Here is an 18819-nt window from a genome sequence, read left to right on the forward strand (position 1 = left end):
CACGAACCCTGCTGTGTTTTTCCAGCACCTTTCAAGATTCAAGATTCAATTTATAGTCATATTACACTAAATAGTCTTTTGTCTGCTGTAAGGCAGACAGATTTGCCATTGGGAGAAATTCCCTGAAGCACCTCTTATAGTCAGAGAAAGAGAAGCAAAAAAGAGTTGCCCCCAGAGTCAGCGAGTGTCCGTCGATTTGCCTGCAGCACTCCTGCAGCCCCCGAAGCCACGCAGAGTCCTGTCTAAACTATCGACAACCTGAGCTCTAGATCTGAACCTCCGACACAATTAGGAAACCTTCAGCGAACCTTGGCACCCTCATGCATCCCAGTTCCAATACCTGGTACCCCTTCATCCAGTCTTGATCCTGTCTCCAGCAGTCCATACCCTGGTGTGAATCCCTTGACCGCAGTTTCCAGCAGCCCACAGACTGCTTCAGTTCCTTGCTGAAAAGTCACATACCTGTGGGTTGTCTCCTCTGCTTCTCCTTCTTGGGGGGAGGGGGGTTTGGGGTTGAGGGGAATGGTCTCCCCATTTTCTGGTGGCCTGTGCCAGTCCCTCTGCTTCCTTGTAGCTGCTGGCAATTATAGGCGCTGCTACCTTGGGCTAGATCCCGTGATCACAGGATATATGTATTCAACTGCCTTCCTGATCTCCACTAAATTTCTACTTCTCCAGATTTTCTTTTCTAAGGACGTCGGAGAATCAGATGGGTTGTAATAACCATTTAGTAATTTCCAGGCTGTGGTCACTATAACTAGCTTCTAATTACACATTTAAACATAGAAAATAGGTGGAGGGGTAGGCCATTTAGCCCCTCAAGCCTACACTGCCATTCATCTTGATCATGGCTGATCATCTGCTCAGCACCCAGTATCTGTCTTCTCCCCATACCCCATGATCCCCTTAGCCACAAGGGCCAAATCCAACTCCCTCTTAAATATTGATAAAAAACTAGCTTCAACTACTTTCTGTGGTAAAGAATTTCATAGATTCACCACTCTCTGAGAGATTTTTTTTCTCATCTCAGTCCTAAGAGACTTCCCCCTTATCCTTAAACTGTGATCCCTGGTTCTGGTTTTCCCCAACATCGGGTACAACTTTCCTGCATCTAACCTGTCCAATCCCTTAAGAATTTTATACGTTTCTATAAGATCACCCCTCAATCTTCTAAATTCCAGCGAGTATAAGCCTAGTCAATCCAGCCTTTTTCCATATGCCATCCCTGGTATCAATCTAGTGGAGCTTCTTTGCACTCCCTCTATGTCAAGGATGTCTTTTTTCAGATAAGGAGACCAAAACTGTGCACAATACTCTTAGGGGTGGTCTCACCAAAGCCCTGTACAGCTGCAGTAGAACCTCTCTGCTCCTGTACTCCAATCCTCTTGTTATTGTTACGAGCTCAGAGGACCCCAAAACCCAGCAGCAATAGACATTCACCAAGACAAGTAGTTTTTAAAACAAAAGTTGTTTTTAATGAACTTTAAGCATGAAAACAGAATCAAACTTTAACTTATCTCTATACTTAGCAAACTCAAATTAACCCCCTTCTAATTCTATGTGCACGTGTATATAATGTGTGTGTAAATTTAAGAAAAGTTCTTTGGTTCACAGTTCAATCTCAATTCTCCTTCTTCTAAGTTCTCTGGATGCAGGGAATTCTTATACTGTGCACAGAATTTAACATGTATAAAGTTCACCAGGCTTTGGTGCTTGAAAGGTAAATGTTTACCGCTCAGTAATGTTCTTATAGGGTTTGTAGAGAGAAATTTGTTGTCTCGCTGATGAAACTTGCCCCATCAGGGTTTTCCAGATGGTAACCTCTTTCTTCAGGCTACTGTCATGATAATGAATACGTATGAGATGTACCGGAAGTCACGTGGTATGAGAGGGAGATAAGAACACAAGCAGGAGAACAAAAGAAACGGGAAAATAAAGCCACTGAGAAGTTTACCTGATAAAACTTGTGTTTAATGTTTTATTAACTTCACATTTCGGGCCACAAATGTGACATTGGTGACGAGGATGGGATAAGCTTGAAGAAAATTAAAGACTAAACAAGATTACAGAGGATTACAGACAACTTCAAGGTGATAAGAATTTTCTCTTTGACTCAGTACTTTTGGGGCTGAAATATTTCCTCATGGCTGGTGCAGACGGTGACTTTCTAACACATAGTGGAATTGCTCATTTTGACCCGACTGGTGATGCAAGCACTGTAAGTGTGAAGTGGAAGGCATGGCTGGAAGAATTTGAATCCTATGCCGACAGTCGTGGCCTATTTCTAGATACCGGTACAGTTGAACAAAAAGCGCAGAGAAGAGCGTTACTTCTTTTCACTGCTGGACCTGCAGTTCGGGAAACATTTAAGACACTTTTGAATACTGGAAGAAAGGATGAGTACCGGAAAGCGGTAGATGCATTAAATGCACACTATGTAGTGACACCGAATGCTACATTTCAACGCCATTTGTTTCGGAAAACGAGACAAGAAGATGGCCAGACAATTGCTCAGTACATGACGAGACTACGCCAGCTAGCTGTTGGATGCAATTACATGCCAGCTGATTTGGACAACCAATTATTGGATCAAGTCGTACAGCACTGCAAATCAGATAAACTCAGAAGACGTCTACTGGAAAGAGGGAGTGAGTTGGAACTCACCGATGCTTTAGCCATTGCTGCTGCATTAGAGGCTGTTGAAAGGCAATTTCATACCATGACCCTGAAAGACAACTCAAGCCAGCAAATTAAGAGGCTCTCACATCGCCATAATCAGCCAAGATATACGTTGACACAGGACGTGGAGTGTTATCGATGTGGAAACCGAGGTCACTTTGGAAAAGACCCATATTGCCCGGCCAAAGGCAAAGTTTGCAGAAAGTGTGGAGGTAAGGACCACTTTGCAAAGAAGTGCAAAAGCAAGTCCAATGCAGACCAGAAGAGGAAGAGTACAACTTCCAAAGGCAAAGCCTGGGGGAAAGGATAGTATCCTGGAAAGAAAGATACCATTCGCCAGATAGACGGTGACGATGATGATACCCAGGAGGGACAGAGTTGTTACCAATTCACGTTGAATGAAGTACATCATGAGAAGGTCCCAGTGATCATTGGTGGAGTGACATTTCAGGTCATTGTAGACTCAGGCAGTGACAGTAACGTGATTGATCGACATTTATGGGAGAAGTTGAAAAGGAAAAAGATCATCTGTACCTCAAAGAAGTGTTCCAAGAAACTGTATCCATACACAGCAACCAAGCCATTGCAGACCATTGGATGTTTTACTGCAACGGTTGAAGCTGGAGATAAGTACACCGAAGCAGAGTTTATGGTCATAGAAGAGAGGGGAGAACCATTGCTGAGTAGAAGCACAGCGCAAGACCTGGCAATACTTCATATTGGAGCTTGTGCCAATTCAATTCAGTCATACAAGGATATGAAGCAAGAATTCCCTGCAGTCTTCCAAGGAGTAGGAAAGCTGAAAGGTCGACAATTGAAGCTAGCGGTAGATGAAACGGTCAAACCCAAGGCACAACCAATGCGCCGAACTCCGTTTGGACTTCGTGGGAAAGTCGAAGCCAAAATTAAAGAATTGATCGAACAAGACATTATTGAACCGGTGGAACATTCGACACAATGGGTCAGTCCCGTAGTGATTGTGCCCAAACCAAAGGGTGACATAAGACTATGTGTTGACATGAGAATGGCCAATGAAGCTATAATTAGAGAACGACATCCTATACCAACAGTGGAGGAAATACTTCAAGAACTAACTACCAGCAAGGTATTCTCAAAAATTGATCTGAAATGGGGCTATTATCAATTAGAGCTGGATCCAGGTTCCCGAGATGTGACAACATTTGTGACTCACTGTGGATTGTATCGTTACAAGAGACTATCATTTGGAATTGGATCTACCAGTATGAAATCCATCGAGTGATTCAAGGCATTCCTGGAGTTGCCAACATTTCTGACGACATCATAGTCCATGCACCAATGAAGGAAGAGCATGACAAATGGTTGAGGCGTGTACTATCTAGACTACAGGACGCAGGCCTTACCGTGAATGGAAACAAGTGCCAGTTCGGTGTGTCAGAAATGGACTTCATGGGACACAGACTTACACGGGAAGAACTAAACCCTGCAGAGGCCAAGGTGAAAGCTATTGCAGAGGCACGTGCACCTCAGAACGCAACAGAGGTGAGGAGTTTCCTGGGATTGGTCAATTTTTGTGCAAAGTTCATTCCTAATTTCGCTACAGTGGCAGAACCACTAAGGAAACTAACCAGGAAAGGTGTACCATTTCATTTTGGATCTGAGCAGAAGAAAGCATTCACAGCGCTGAAGCAAAGCCTGACAGATGCAAAAACTCTTGGATATTACGATCCGGCGGCATCAACCAAAGTCATAGCGGATGCCAGCCCGGTTGGTTTAGGAGCCGTGTTGGTCCAGATGCATGATGGAGGACCAAGAATCATTGCCTATGCCAGCAGATCGTTATCATATGTGGAAAGAAGATACTCTCAGACAGAGAAAGAAGCACTCGGACTTGTATGGGCCTGTGAGAGATTCCATGCATATTTATACGGCATTGAATTTGAACTCATCACAGATCATAAGCCATTAGAGGTGATCTATGCACCTAGATCCAAACCATGTGCCAGAATAGAGAGATGGGTATAAAGTAATCCACATTGCAGGGAAAGCAAACATTGCTGATCCGCTGTCCAGATTGGTGAAGGATGGTGGTCCACATTCCAAGTCAGATTTGGGAACAGAAACAGAGAGCTTTGTACGTTTCGTAGCTATTCAGGCGACACCGAAAGCTGTGACTACGAAGGAAGTCGAGAGAGAATCCGAACGTGATCCAGAACTCAGGGAAGTAAGAGAATGCATACAGAGTGGACAATGGGACAAGTGTACTCACAAGGCTTACATTCCCATTAGAGACGAACTTTGTTGCATCGGACAGTGTGTATTAAGAGGTTGCAGATTGGTGATACCGCAAAGATTGAGACCGAAGATCGTATCCTTAGCGCATGAAGGACACCTAGGTATTGTTGGTACCAAGCAAAACCTCAGAACCAAGGTATGGTGGCCAGGTTGTGATAAAGATGCCGAGAAATTTGTTAAAACTTGTCACGGATGTCAAATCACAAGCAGGAGTAATCCGCCAGAACCGATCCGGAGTACGCTACTCCCGACAGGACCATGGATCGACGTAGCTGTTGATTTTCTTGGACCTTTACCGATGGGTGAATCAATTATGGTAGTGATAGATTACTACAGCAGATACTATGAGTACGTGGTGTTGAAGTCCACAACCACTGAAAAAACAATACAAGCATTAGCAGAGATATTCGCAAGATATGGATTACCTGTTACATTATACTCTGACAATGGTCCACAATTCATTTCAGAGACATTTGCGGAGTACATGAGGACCACAGGTATCCACCATCATAAAGTAACTCTGAAATGGCCGCAAGCCAACGGAGAAGTAGAGAGACAAAATCAGTCCATTGAAAAATGATTGAGGATTGCACACGCTGAAGGACAAAATTGGCGAGAAGCATTGCTATCTTATGTGGCTGTCTATCGAGCAACGCCTCATGCAACCACTGGAAAAAGTCCTGCAGAAGCATTTTTTGGGAGAAAAATCCGCACAAAAATGCCAGAAATAAAGGAAATCCGAGACGACCAGGAGATGAGGGACCACGATGCTGAAAAGAAAGGTGCAGCAAAGCTGTACACAGATTCGAAACGTGGAGCCAAGTACTCAGACATCATGCCAGGAGATAATGTTCTAGTGAGGCATGAAACTGGTGGTAAGCTAGACACACCTTATTACCATCAACCCTATACTGTCGTATCCAGAAGTGGCAGTATGGTGACAGTCAAGTCTCCGACTGGAGTCCTGTATAAGAGAAATGTATCAGGTGTAAAAAGGTACCAGTCCAGAGATATATCGAGCGAAGAGGTTGAAAGGCCAATACGAGATGCTGAAACTGAGAGACCTGATGATGTTCCAGAGGCAGTTACCAGCACTCCTGATGAAGTGACTAGAGCGCCAGAAACACCCGAAGCCGTGGCGAGCAGTATTTCCGACGCCAAGAGTGAACAACCGAGAAGCGACGACAATATCGCAGGCAGGCCGAAACGAAACCGGAAAGTGCCCAAACGATACGAAGACTTTGTGCCATAGTTTTAATAAGAACTTTGGGACAGTATTTTAATCTTATATCATACAGTGCATGTATGAGTGCTGTAGGAAGGAAATTTTATGTAGTTGAGTTATAGTATTACCATTAGTTACGATGTTTGTATGTTTCCGAGGGATATTGGTAAGTGAAGGTAAAGTTTATTTCTGATTAAAGGAGGGATGTCATGATAATGAATATGTATGAGATGTACTGGAAGTCACGTGGTATGAGAGGGAGATAAGAACACAAGCAGGAGAACAAAGGAAACGGGAAAATAAAGCCACTGAGAAGTTTACCTGATAAAACTTGTGTTTAATGTTTTATTAACTTCACATTTCGGGCCACAAATGTGACAGCTACCACCACAGAGTTCGGTTCTGTTCCTCTTATTCCAAGAGAAACATCAGACAGATAGCACTTCCAGCCATCCACTGCTCTGGAACTTTCTGTTTCCAACCAGCTTTTCCTGGCTTGTTTCAGCCGTGACTGTTCAGTCTCTTTTCAGTGTCACATACACTGGCTGAGAGGGTTTCTCTTTTCTCCCTCTCTCTCTCTCTCCAACAGAGGCTCCCAGAAACCCCATGTGACTCCTTCATTTGCAAAACCCCCACCTTCTTCAGCAAACAACAGGAGTTCTTCTCCTTGGTCAAGCTGTTGTCTTAGATAAACAAAACCCAAGAGTGACCTTTCTGTGAGCACACTGTAAGTACTTTTTAACAGCCAGTTTGTCTCCTCCAAACAATGGCTATTCATTTCATGACATCATTTCAATTAGCACCTACTTGTGAAATGTGCATAAAAGTCTCCAAAGATCCTGCAATGTTATTGAATATGAATCCTTCAGTCTTTCAAATAAGATCTGTTTTAAAATGTGAATATTGTATGTAACCTACACTAAATCTTACCAAATTCTCCCAATATTTATCCACTATACTATGAATGCCACATACCATTCGCTTTCCTCACTGCCTGCTGAACCTGCATGTCCACTTTCAGTGAATGATGCACAGCGACACCCAGGTCTCATTGCATCTCTCCTTTTCCTAATCAGACACCATTTAGGTAATAAGTACACAATCCTTTATCCGGATCCCTTGGGGGACAGTGTGTTCCGAATTTTGAATTTTTACAGAATTTGGAAAGCCCACCCGAATTGTGCTGCCGTATCCACCCCAACCCCTTCCAGTCGCCCTGCCGTCTCCCCCAACTCCCCCCACCCCTGCCCGACTCACACTGCTGGTTTCTCGGCTGCCCAACTCGTGCTGCTGGTCTCTCGGCCGCCCGACTTGCCCTCCGGTCTCTCCCTTTGCCCGCCGCACTCGTGCTGCTGGTCTCTCGCCCACCCGACTCGCGCTGCCGCCTCTCTTCCTACTTGTCGGATTTTGGAGCTTTCCGGATTGTAGATGTCCGGATAAAGGATCGTATACCTGTAATCTTCTCTCCTGTTCTTGCCTCCAAAGTGGATAACTTCACATTTATCCACATTATATTGCATCTGCCATGCCTTGGCCCACTCACCTAACTTGTCCAAGTCACTCTGCATCCTTTTAGCATCCTCTACACAGCTATCCCTGCCACCCAGCTTCGTGTCGACTGCAAACTTGGGGATGCTGCTTTCTATTCCCTCATCTAAGTCATTGATATGTATTGTAAATAACTGTGGTCTCAGCACTGAGCCTAGCAGTACCCCATTATAGTTACTGCCTGCCATTCTGAAAAGAACCCGTTTATTCCTACTCATTGCTTCCTGTCTGTCAACCAATTCTCTATCCACTCCAGTACCATACCTCCTATACCGTGTGCTTTAAGTTTGTACACTAATCTCCTGTGTGGGACCTTATCAAAAGCCTTCTGAAACTCCAGATCCACACCCACTCGTTTTCCCTTATCCACTTTACTAGTTACATCCTCAAAAAATTCTATTAGATTCATCAGACATGATTTTCCCTTCATAAAACCATGTTGATTCTGTCCAATGAAATCACTACTTTGCAAATATGCTGCAAATGCTTCTTTAATAACTGACTAGCATTTTCCCCACTACCGATGTCAGGCTAACTGGTCTATAGTTTCCCGTTTTCTTTCTTTCTCCCTCTCTTCTTAAAAAGTGAGGTTATATTTGCCACCCTCCAATCCTCAGGAACGAATCTAGAATCTGAAGAGTTTTGAAAAATGATCACTAAAGCATCTACTATTTCTTGGGCTACTTCCTTAAGCACTCTGGGATGCAGACTATCCTGCGCTGGGGATTTATCTGCCTTTAATCCCTTCCCAACCTCTTAACTTAGATTTATTTCCTTTAGTCCTTCCCTCACATTAAATCCTTGGTCCCCTACTATTTCCTGACGAATATTTATGTTTTCCTCAGTGAAGACAGAACTAAAGTAGTTATTCATTTGGTTTGCCATGTCCTTTTCCCCCATGATCAATTCACCTGTTTTTGACTGTAATGGACCCACATTTGTTTTAACTAATCTAATCTCTTTCTATAAAAAGCTTTTGCAGTCATTTTTTATTTTCCCTGCCAGCTTTCTCTCATAATCTCTTTTACCTTTCCTAATTGATCCTTTTGTCCTCCTCTGTTGAACTCTGAATTTCTCTCAGTCCTTTTATTTAAAATTCCTAGCTGTTGTGATATGATTTGAACTTGTGTTTCAGAATTAGCTAGGTTGCTGCCTTGCATCTCCAGAGACCTGGGTTCATTCTTGATCCAAGCTGCCTGCATAAAGTTTCCTCCTAGGTCTCAAAGATGCGTAGTGTAATTCAGACCTGCAAATTGTACTGGTGTGTAGCTGAGTGGTAGCATCTGGGGGGGGGGGGGGGGGGGTTATCGACGGTGGAAGGGGATGGATGCTGAAGGACATCAAGGACTCATTGGGCTGAAGGGCCTGTGTCCATGCTGTATGCCCTGATAACGCTGCACTAAATGTTGGTAAAGATGTCCACATTGCTTTAGCATGTCAGCCCAGCAGTGAACAAAGAGAACAGGAAAATGTCTGTAAAAATATGCTGGTGTTTTTAAATTAAATACAACAATCTTTTTTCCAGTTCCAGGATGCCATGATATTGGTAACAGAGATGGCATCAGAAGACAAGATGGTTAAATAACTCTTGTTGCTCGCTTTTGAAATGTTCAAAATTGTTTTCCAGTGTTTGTAAACGATGTATTCGTAAGATGGACCACCATTGTCCCTGGGTTAACAACTGTGTGGGAGAGAATAACCAGAAGTACTTCGTATTGTTTACAGTAAGTACTGGTTATATGTGAATGCATGTGTTCCTGATCTTTACAGCAACCTAGACTCTAGCAGTCCAGCTAATGAACCTTTCTGCTGCTTTCAGGGAACTATGGGGCTTAAATCCCAATGTCCCTCTGTTCATCAACAATCTTTATCCCTGACCATTTACTGTATATGCCTGACCCCTGTTTGACTCCCCAGAATGCATCGCCTCACATGTAAGGATTAAACTCCATCTATATTCCCTCCACCCAACTTTCCTTCTGACCTATATCCTGCCTTAGACAACATTCCTCATTATCCATACCACCAACTTGCATGTCATCACAAATTACCAATCGTTCTTACATTCAAGTCTGAGTTGTGAAAGTATATCACAAGCAGGAAAGATCCCTGTGGTATACCACTGCTCACAGACTTCCTTTTACCTTCCAACTTTTCCTAACTCTCTTTAGAAGACTCCCACTTATCTGATGTTCAATGCATAATATACTTTTACCAGGTCCTCTCATACACTCGTGAGATCAACTTTTGCCCAAGTCAAGACCTTAACTTCAGGACCAACGTTATCACTTTCTTCAAACTTCCTTGAAAATTACAGAATGATTCTGACTGTTCTTTGCTGACATTTTCACCATCTGCCTAGCATAGTCTGTCTCTAGTAGGATCATCTATATGTTGTCTCCAACAACTTTCTTTGACACACTTAACAAACTCCACCCATCTATGTCCCTTTCTCTCAAGAAATCCCATTCAGTATTGGGAAAGTGAAACCTTCCACTACAATAACCTTGTCACTCTTCCACCTTTCCATGACTTGTTTACAGATTTGTTCCTCCAATTTCTGCTGACGATTGGGAGGCCTGTAGTTTAACCCCCTCAAAGTAATCACCCCTCTCTTCTTCCTAAGTACAACCATGTGGACACATTGTACAATCCCTCCAGGATATCTTCCCTCAATACTGCCACGATGTTCTCCTTCATTAGTGATCTGACCGCCCCTTCCACTTTTACATTCCCCTGTCATATCTGAAATGTCTGTACTCCCAGAACATTGAACTGTCCCTCATGTCCTTCCGCCAGACAGGTTCCCATGATTGCAAATGTTTCATAATTCAACGTGTTGATTCTGCTCTGAGCTCATCCGATTTGACCTGTGACACTTCTTGCATAAAAGTAATTGGCTTTGAGCCCACCAGCCCTCCCCAATGCTCCCTCACCTACCTCTGCCTGCTCTAACCACTGCACATGATTAATCCTCCACATTTGTATCTGTCTTTCCACCTGTACTGCTATTGTGTTTACCAACCCTCTGACAAGTTGGTTTAACCCTCCTAGGTAAGACCATAAGAGATGAGCCCATCGAGTCTCCTCAGCCATTTGAATCATGGATGATGCATTCTTCCTTTCAACCACATTCTCCTGCCTTCTCCCCATTGCATTTGACAACTTACTCATCAAGAATATAACAACTTCTGCTTTAAATCTACCCAATAACTTTGGCCTCCACAGCCATCTGTGGCAATGAATTCCACATATTCCCCATCCTCAGGCTGAAGAAACTTCTCATCTCCATTTTAAAGCTCTTTTATTCTAAGGCTGTGCCCTCTGGTCCTGGACTCTCCCACCACTGGAACCATCTTCTTTAAGTCTACTCTATGCAGCCCTTTCAATAATCATTATGTTTCAATAAGATCCAACCTCATGTTTCTAAACTCCAGCAAGTACAGGCCCAGAGCAATAAAAACCACTGCTCATACATTAACACTCTTGTCCCCAGGATCATTCTCCTAAATCTCCTCTGGATGCTTTCAAACACCACCACATCATTCCTGCGATATGGGGTCCAAAACTGCTCCCAATACTCCAAATCTGGTCTGACAAATGCATTATAAAGCCTCAGCATTACATTTTTGGTTTTTATATTCTAGTCATTTTAAAATAAATGCTAACATTGCATTTACCTTATCACCGACTCAACCTACAAGTTAATCTTTTGTGAATCCTGCAAGAGGACTCCCAAGTCCTTTTGGACTTCCAATTTCTGAATTCTCTCCCCATTTCAAAAATAATCTACGCCTTTGTTTTTTCTACCAAAGTGCATGACCATACTCTTTCCTACTCTGTATTCCATCTGCCTCTTCTTTGCCTATTTTCCCAAAATGTCCAAATCCCTCTACAGACTCCTTGCTTCCTCAACACTAGCTTCTCCTCCACCTATCTTTGTATCATATACAACAATCGACAACAATTCCATAGACAACAATCCCATCATCTAAATCAGCCATTCTCAACCGTTTTTTAGCTATGGGCCCCTTAAGACTCTGCTCAAAGCTTATGGGTTCCCTTACCTGTGAAACAGTCAGCTTTAGTTACTTCCATACTTTTCTCCCACTGAGTATAGAAAAAACATTAAAAATATTTTATTATTTCAGTCACAGACCACCTCCCCAAATGTGCTGTGGTCCCAGGGTGGGGGCATATGGCCCCCATTGAGAAGGGCCGATCTAAATGATTTACATATAACAAAAATGTAGCCAATCCAACCCAATCCCTTTGGAACACTACTAGTCACCAACAGCCAGTCAGAAAAAGCCCACTCTTTGCCTCTGCCAGTCAACCAAAGTATAATCCTGGATTATACTTTTCCAATAATACCATGGTCTCCCATTTTGTTTAACAGCCTCATGTGCTGCTCCTTGTCCAGGGGCTTCTGAAAATCTGGTAACAATATCCATCAATTTACCTTTAACTATTCTGTTTGTTACTTCCTCAAAGAACTCCAACAGATTTATCAGGCAAGGTTTCATGAAGGAAACCATGCTGACTTTGGTGTATTTTATCTTATGCCTTCAAGTACCCTGAATCCTATATGGACTCTATAATCTTGGCTAACCAGCCAATAATTTCCTGGTTTTTAAAAAAAATCTCTCTCCCTTCTTAAAAGAATGGAGGGATATTTGCAATTTTCAATCCTCTGGAACCATTCTCAACTTGAGTGATTCCTGAAAGATCACAACTAACGCGTTAATAATCTGTTCAGCTACCTCTTTCGAAACTCTGTTGTGTAGACTGTCCAGTCCAGGTGACTTATCTACCTTCAGCCCCTTTTGATTCGCATGCATCTTCTCCTCAGTAATAGTGTCTATACTCACTTTTGCCTTCTCTTTTGAATTTCTGAAACATTGCTGGTGTCTTCCACAGCAAAATACCTATTCAATTCATTTGCCATTTCTTTGTTCCCCATAACATCTTTACACAGAGGGTGGGAATCTGAAATTTATTGCTGCAGATGGCTGTGGCAGCCATGTCATTGGGTAGATTTAATGCAGAGTTAGATAGGTTCTTGATTAGTAAGGGATTCAAGGATTACAGGGAGAAAGGCTAAGTTAAAGATTGCAGGTGTTATGGATAGTGTAGAAGGTGATTATAGGTTACAAAAGGATATAGACGATGCAGAGTTGGGCAGAGAAGTGGCAGATGGAGTTCAATCCAAATAAATGTGAAGTGATGCCCTTTAGTAGGTCGAATTTGAAAGGAGAGTATGAGGGTGATGGCAGTATTTTTAATAGTGTGGAGGAACAGAGAGATATTAGGGTCCATAGATCCCTCAAGATTGCCATGCAAGTGGTTAAGGCTGTGTATGGTGGGCTAGCCTTCATTAGTCAGCAGATTGAGTTCAAGTGAGGAAATATTTCAGATCTCTAAAACTGGTTGGACCACACTTGGAGTATTGTAAACAATATTGGAAGGATGTAGATGCTTTGGAGAGTGCAGAGGAGATTTACCAGGATGCTCTCTGGATTGGATAATGTCATTTGAAGCAAGATTAACAGAGATAGAGCTTTTCTCCTTGGAGCGACAAAGAATGAGAGGAGACTTAATGGAGGTGTATAAAATTATGAGGGGTTTGGTCAGGGTGGATAGTCAGCACCTTCATACTTGGGTGACAATAGCAAATACCAGAGGATATCTTTATAAGTGGTGGAAAGTTTAGGGGAGATTACATATATTTTTACTGAGTGGTGGGTACCAGCATCCACCATGACCTCTGGGAATGCATTGCCAGGGGTTGCGGTTGAGGCTAGTACCATAAGGACATTCAAAAGACTCTTAGATAGGCACATGTATGTAAGAAAAGTATAGAGGTGTGTGTGTGGGAAAGGATTAGATTATTGTGTGGTAGGTTTTCATAGGTCATCACAACATTGTGGCTGAAGGTCCTGTAGTGTTTTTGTTTTAAATGTTATAAAGGGGTTGAAAAGGATAGAAAATCAGCTATGATGGAATGACAGAAAAGACATGATGGGCTGAATTACCTAAACTCCACTCCTATGGATTTTGGTCTTATTACCACTTGTCCTGCATCATTTTCCAGTGGTCTGATGTCCACTCTTACTTCTCTTTTGCTCTTTATATATCTGGAAAAAGGCTTAAGTATCATTTTTTTAATGTTACTGGTTAGGTTAACTTCACATTTCAACTTTTCTTTCCTTATTGCTTTTTTAAGTTGTCTTCTGTTGTTTTTTTTTTAAAAAGCATCTTAATTATCTGCCTTCCCATTAATTTTTATAACACTACATGTTCTCTCTTTTGCTTCTATGCCATTTTTGACTTCCCTTATCGACAGTGTTGCCTGATCCTTCCCTTAGAATGCCGCTGCTTCTTTGGGATGAATTGATTCTGCACCTTCTGAATTATTCCCAGAATGACCTGCCATGCATAACTCCTGCAGTGGGTAGCATGAGCAAACCTCCCCGCAAGGTTATTGGTCTCCCTCCAGTGTAGCTGTATCCTGTGTACCCTTCTCCAAAAATGATCCCAAAGATTTAAGTACCTCAAGTTCACCCTTCTGCACCTGCTCTTTAGCCATGCATCCATATGTCTTTTATACTTATCTCTACCTCATTTCTGTGCATTCTGGGAATGATTATTCACTATGTTCAATTACGATATTCTTTTGTTCAAAACAAATAATTTTTATTTTTATTTTGTTGTCCATTATAGAATCATACAGCACTGCTCTCAGCCCACCTCATTAGTGCCCACTGTTTGGCCTGTCCATTTGCCACATTAAGTCCATTTCCCCCTAATCCTTTCCTATCCAAGCACCTGTCCAAATAAGAGTTACGGGGGAAATGCAGATCTGGGTCCACGACTAGATCAGCAGCAATCTCACTGATGTGGGAGCAGGTTTGACAGGCTGAATGGATGACTCCTGCTCCTGTTTCTCATGTGTTATCTTGGAATGCTGGTGCCACTGGATTCTGCAGATACTTGCACCACCATTGCAGCATCCACAGTCCAGCACTTGATACGGAAAGTGACCCAATGCAAAGTTGCCTCCTGTGGCAGGTTGAGGCCAAGGGGCCCACAGCTCTGCTATTCCCCACCCCACCCTCCTCTCCCCTCTTCCCAAACACCTGTGGGATGGGGGGAATGGCTGCTGGGTGTGGAGGCTGGGGTATGGATGGTCCAATCTCTGCGCTGCCTGGTGCTGACTCTCCATCCAGTGGGGCCAAGACTTGCCTGTGGCCACTGATAGGACCTTTACAGCTATTGCCAGCTCCTACTCTGTTCTGGCATGGCGCCTTGAAGTCCTCATTGGGGATCCCCTCCAGCTTCTCCTTCCCATCTCTTTCGTCTTGCTTCCCCTCTGTTTGGACAGGAGCTCTCCTGGCCCAGCCCTGGCTTCCCAACCTCTGTGGTTGCTCCCTGCAGAGGATCCTCAGCTTTGCCCTACCCTCCTACTGCACACCCCATGTTGGCAGCGCTCTGCTGTGGTGTGGCCAAGCCCAAGTAGGATAACCTGACTCCGGAGTATGCTGCTCACACCGCTCCTCTGCAGGGGCTTTTTCCTCCAATGCCCACTCCCTCTTCCCTCTTCTTGTAATGCAGCCCAAACTGTGACCATCCTGGGATCCCCTGGTCTAGTTGCAGGGATTCAGTTTCCCAGGGCAGCTTTGGGAGCACTGGTATCTCCTCCATCCTGCACATTTCCATGAGCCACACATTACACGTCAAAGAGCTGCATGTGGCTCGCAAGCCAAGGATTGGCCACCTTTGGTTTAAGGTGAGGGGTGAGAGATTTAACTGGAATCTGAGGGGTAACTTTTTTTTAACAGAGGGTGATGGGTGTAGGGAATGGGCTGCCAGAGGATATGGTGAGGCAGGTACTACCGCAATGTTTAAGAAAAATTTGGAGGGTACATGGATAAAATGGGTTTAAAGTGATGTGGGCAAACACAGTCAGGTGTGTCAAGCATTAGTGGGGAGGGAAAGTAAAATTTTGGCATGGGAATGTTGGGACAAAGGGCATGCAGTATGACTGACTGATAAGGCTCTCTTTGTATTTCAGATGTATATAGCTCTGATCTCACTGCATGCTCTTATCATGGTTTGCTTCCACTTTCTGTATTGCTTTGAAGAGGAGTGGCTGAGTAAGTATTCACACACAACCTAATTGAGTTCTTTTTTAATATATTCTTCAGTTAAAGGTACCAGTGGGGGAATGATCTACCAGAGACCAGCCACGGCGGTCTGGCCTTATGGCTAAGAGGGGAAGGGAGGAGAAGAGGCGAGCTGTAGTGATGGGGGATTCCATAGTTAGCGAAGCAGATGAGAGGTTCTGTGGAAGAGATCAAGAATCCGGATGGTATGTTGCCTCCTTGGTGCCAAGGTCCAAGATATTTCAGATCCAGTTCTTGGCATAGTCAGGTGCGAGGGTGAGCAGCCAGGTGTCGTGGTCTTTGTAGGGACCAATGACGTGGGTAGGAATAGTGATGAGATCCTGCAAAGAGAGTTCAGGGAGTTAGGCGCAAGGTTGACGGACAGGACCTATAGGGTTGTAATCTCAGGATAGCTACCCATGTCATGTGCTAGTGAGGTTAGAAATAGGAGGACAATGCAGCTTTACACATGGCTAAAGAGATGATTTGGAAGGGAGAGCTTCAGGTTTCTGAATCACTGGGATCTCTTTAAAGGAAGGTGGGACCTGTTCCAACTGGATGATTTGCACCTGACCTGGAGGGGAACTAATATCCTCGTGGGAAGGTTTGCTAGTGCTGTTCCGGGGTGGGGGGTGGGAAGCAGAGTGCCAGAGCAGATAGTGGGAGGAGGAAAAAGATGATGTGAAGACTGCATGTAAAGTCAGAAATCAAAGGGTTGTACATGATGGAGATGTTCTCAGGTGCATCTATTTCAATGCAAGGAGTATTGTAGAAAAGGCAAATGAGCTTAGAGCATGGATTGACCCGTGGAATTATGACATTGTGGCCATTAGTGAAACTTGGTTGCAGGAGGGGCAGGACTGGTGGCTCAATGTCCTGGGGTTCTGTTGGTTCAGACGCGATCGAGTGGGAGAGATGAAAGGGTGAGGAGTGGTGGTGCTCATCAGGAAAATATCACAATTGTGTTCAGACAGGACAGATCAGAGGGCTCATCTACTGATACTATATGGGTGGAGCTGAGGAACGGGAAAGGTATGACCACATTCATGCGGTTGTATTAAAGACCACCCAATAGTCAGTGAGAATTGGAGGAGAAAATCTGTGGAGAAATAGCTGCAGGAAGCATAATGTTGTGATAGGAGATTTTAACTTCCTGCATATTGATTGAGACTCCCATACTGTAAAAGGGCTGGATGGCTTGGATTTTGTAAAATGTGTTCAGGAAAGTTTTCAAAAATCAATACATAGATGTGCTAATTGGAGAGAGTACAATATGGGATCTCCTATTAGGGAACGAGACAGGGCAGGTGACAGAAGCATATGTAGGGGAACATTTTGGGTCTAGTTGTGATAATCAGTCTCCGCTGTAACAGAACAAACAGCAGAACCATGGAGCATACAGCCAACTTTATATTATGCTAGTGGGAACAAGGAGTACAAAGAAGAGTAGACAGTGTCACTCATTCCCTGACCTGAGCCTTACTCAAAGTATATAGCATATTGGCATATCTTATACGATCCTTTTTGGTGGAGCATTTTTCACAAGTTTCTTACACACGTAGTTCGAGGTGGATTGTTCCCATTTCTCATTCGCATCTGTTTTTGTGGGTTTTTTTTTAGGAATGTAAATTAATTACATTAGCAGTTAATCATATTAACAGTTAATCTCATTTAAGCTTCAGTCCTTACATATTTAAGGAAATGTTTCGAGGTTTTGTTTTTAAGATATGTCAGTTTATGTATAAGTAGGTTTATGCAGCATTGGTTTCGGTCTTCTTGTCTAATGCTAATTCTTTATCTACAGGGTTAATCAAATCTTTATCACACACAAAGCAGAGGAAGCTTCCCTTAGCTTTTGATATTCCTGTGTGATATTTCTGCAATCTTTGCATAGTGATCATAATGCCATTTGTTTCAAGTTAATTATGGATAGGGATAGTCTGATCCTGTTGGTGAAAGGCCAATTTTGAGGAAACGAGAAAGGATCGAGGAAGAGTAGATTGGGAAAGTTGTTTTCTAGCAAGGATGTGTTTGGTAAGTGGAAGGCTTTCAAATGTGAAATTTTGAGAGTATAGAGTTTGTATGTTCCTGTTAGATTAAAAACAAAGTTAACAGGCATAGAGAACTTTGATCTTTGAGGAATATTGGAGATCTGTTTGATAGAAGAGAGAAGGGAGTACAGCAGGAACAGGCAACAAGGAGTAAATGAGGTACTTCTGGAGTATACAAAATGCAATAAAAAACTTAAGAAGAAACCATGAGAGCTAAAAGGAGAAATGAGGTTACTTTGGCAAAAAATATGAAGGAAAATCCTAAGGTTTTCTACAGGCTATGTATGGAGCCGTAAGAAATGGGAGAGATCTTAAATTAGTTTTTTGCATCAGTATTTACTCAGGAAACTGGCACAGAGTCAAGGGAAGTAAGGAAAACAAGCAGCGAGGTCAAATAACCTACTATTGTGTATATATCAATGAACAGGAAGTGCTTGTTTTAAAGCAAATAAGGGTGGATAAATCCCTGGGTCCTGACGATATATTCCCTTAGTCCTTGAGGAAGGCTAGAGTAGAAATTGCAGGGGCCCTGGCAGAAATATTTAATATGTCCTTTGCTGCAGCTGGGGTGGTGGGGTATTAGAAGGTGACTCAGGTTGTTCAGTTGTTTAAAAAAAGCTCCAAAAATAACACAGGAAATTACAGACCAGTGAGCCTGACATCAGGAGTAGGTCAATTATTGGAAGATGTTCTGAGAGATCAGATGTACAAGTATTTGGATAACCAGGCACTGATTATGGATAGTCAACATGGCTATGTGCATGGTAGGCCATGTTTAACCAATCATATTTTTTCAAGGTTACCAGGAGAGTTGAAGAAGGAAAGGCTGTGGATGTTGTCTACATGGACTTTAGTAAGGCCCCATATTGGAGGTTAG

The 18819-nt window shown here is 43.2% G+C and overlaps 2 protein-coding genes across 9 annotated transcripts in view; one reads left to right on the forward strand and one right to left on the reverse strand.

Moving 5' to 3' along the window:
- LOC138751316 (palmitoyltransferase ZDHHC3) overlaps positions 1–18819 on the forward strand; it is a 77645-nt gene that overhangs the window by 39321 nt on the left and 19505 nt on the right. For all 4 annotated transcript variants that reach the window (XM_069913464.1, XM_069913467.1, XM_069913465.1 and 1 more), the window contains exons 4-5: positions 9354–9450; positions 15801–15882. In XM_069913464.1, coding sequence (XP_069769565.1) covers positions 9354–9450; positions 15801–15882 — 179 coding nt within the window. The remainder of the gene's footprint in view (positions 1–9353; positions 9451–15800; positions 15883–18819) is intronic.
- The window catches only part of tmem42a (transmembrane protein 42a), a 42688-nt gene continuing 39771 nt past the window's right edge, over positions 15903–18819 (reverse strand). For 2 of the 5 annotated variants that reach the window (XR_011349813.1, XR_011349812.1), the window contains exon 6: positions 16152–16232. Coding sequence is in view for 1 of the 5 variants with exons in the window: in XM_069913477.1 (XP_069769578.1) it covers positions 16134–16232 (99 nt within the window). In the remaining 4 variants the exon portion in view is untranslated. Of the gene's footprint in view, positions 16233–18819 lie in introns of all 5 variants that reach the window. The other 3 variants (XM_069913477.1, XM_069913474.1, XR_011349814.1) reach the window with 3 other exon arrangements.

This window comes from Narcine bancroftii, chromosome 1, assembly GCF_036971445.1.
Source record: "Narcine bancroftii isolate sNarBan1 chromosome 1, sNarBan1.hap1, whole genome shotgun sequence".
NCBI classification, from domain to species: Eukaryota; Metazoa; Chordata; class Chondrichthyes; order Torpediniformes; family Narcinidae; genus Narcine; species Narcine bancroftii.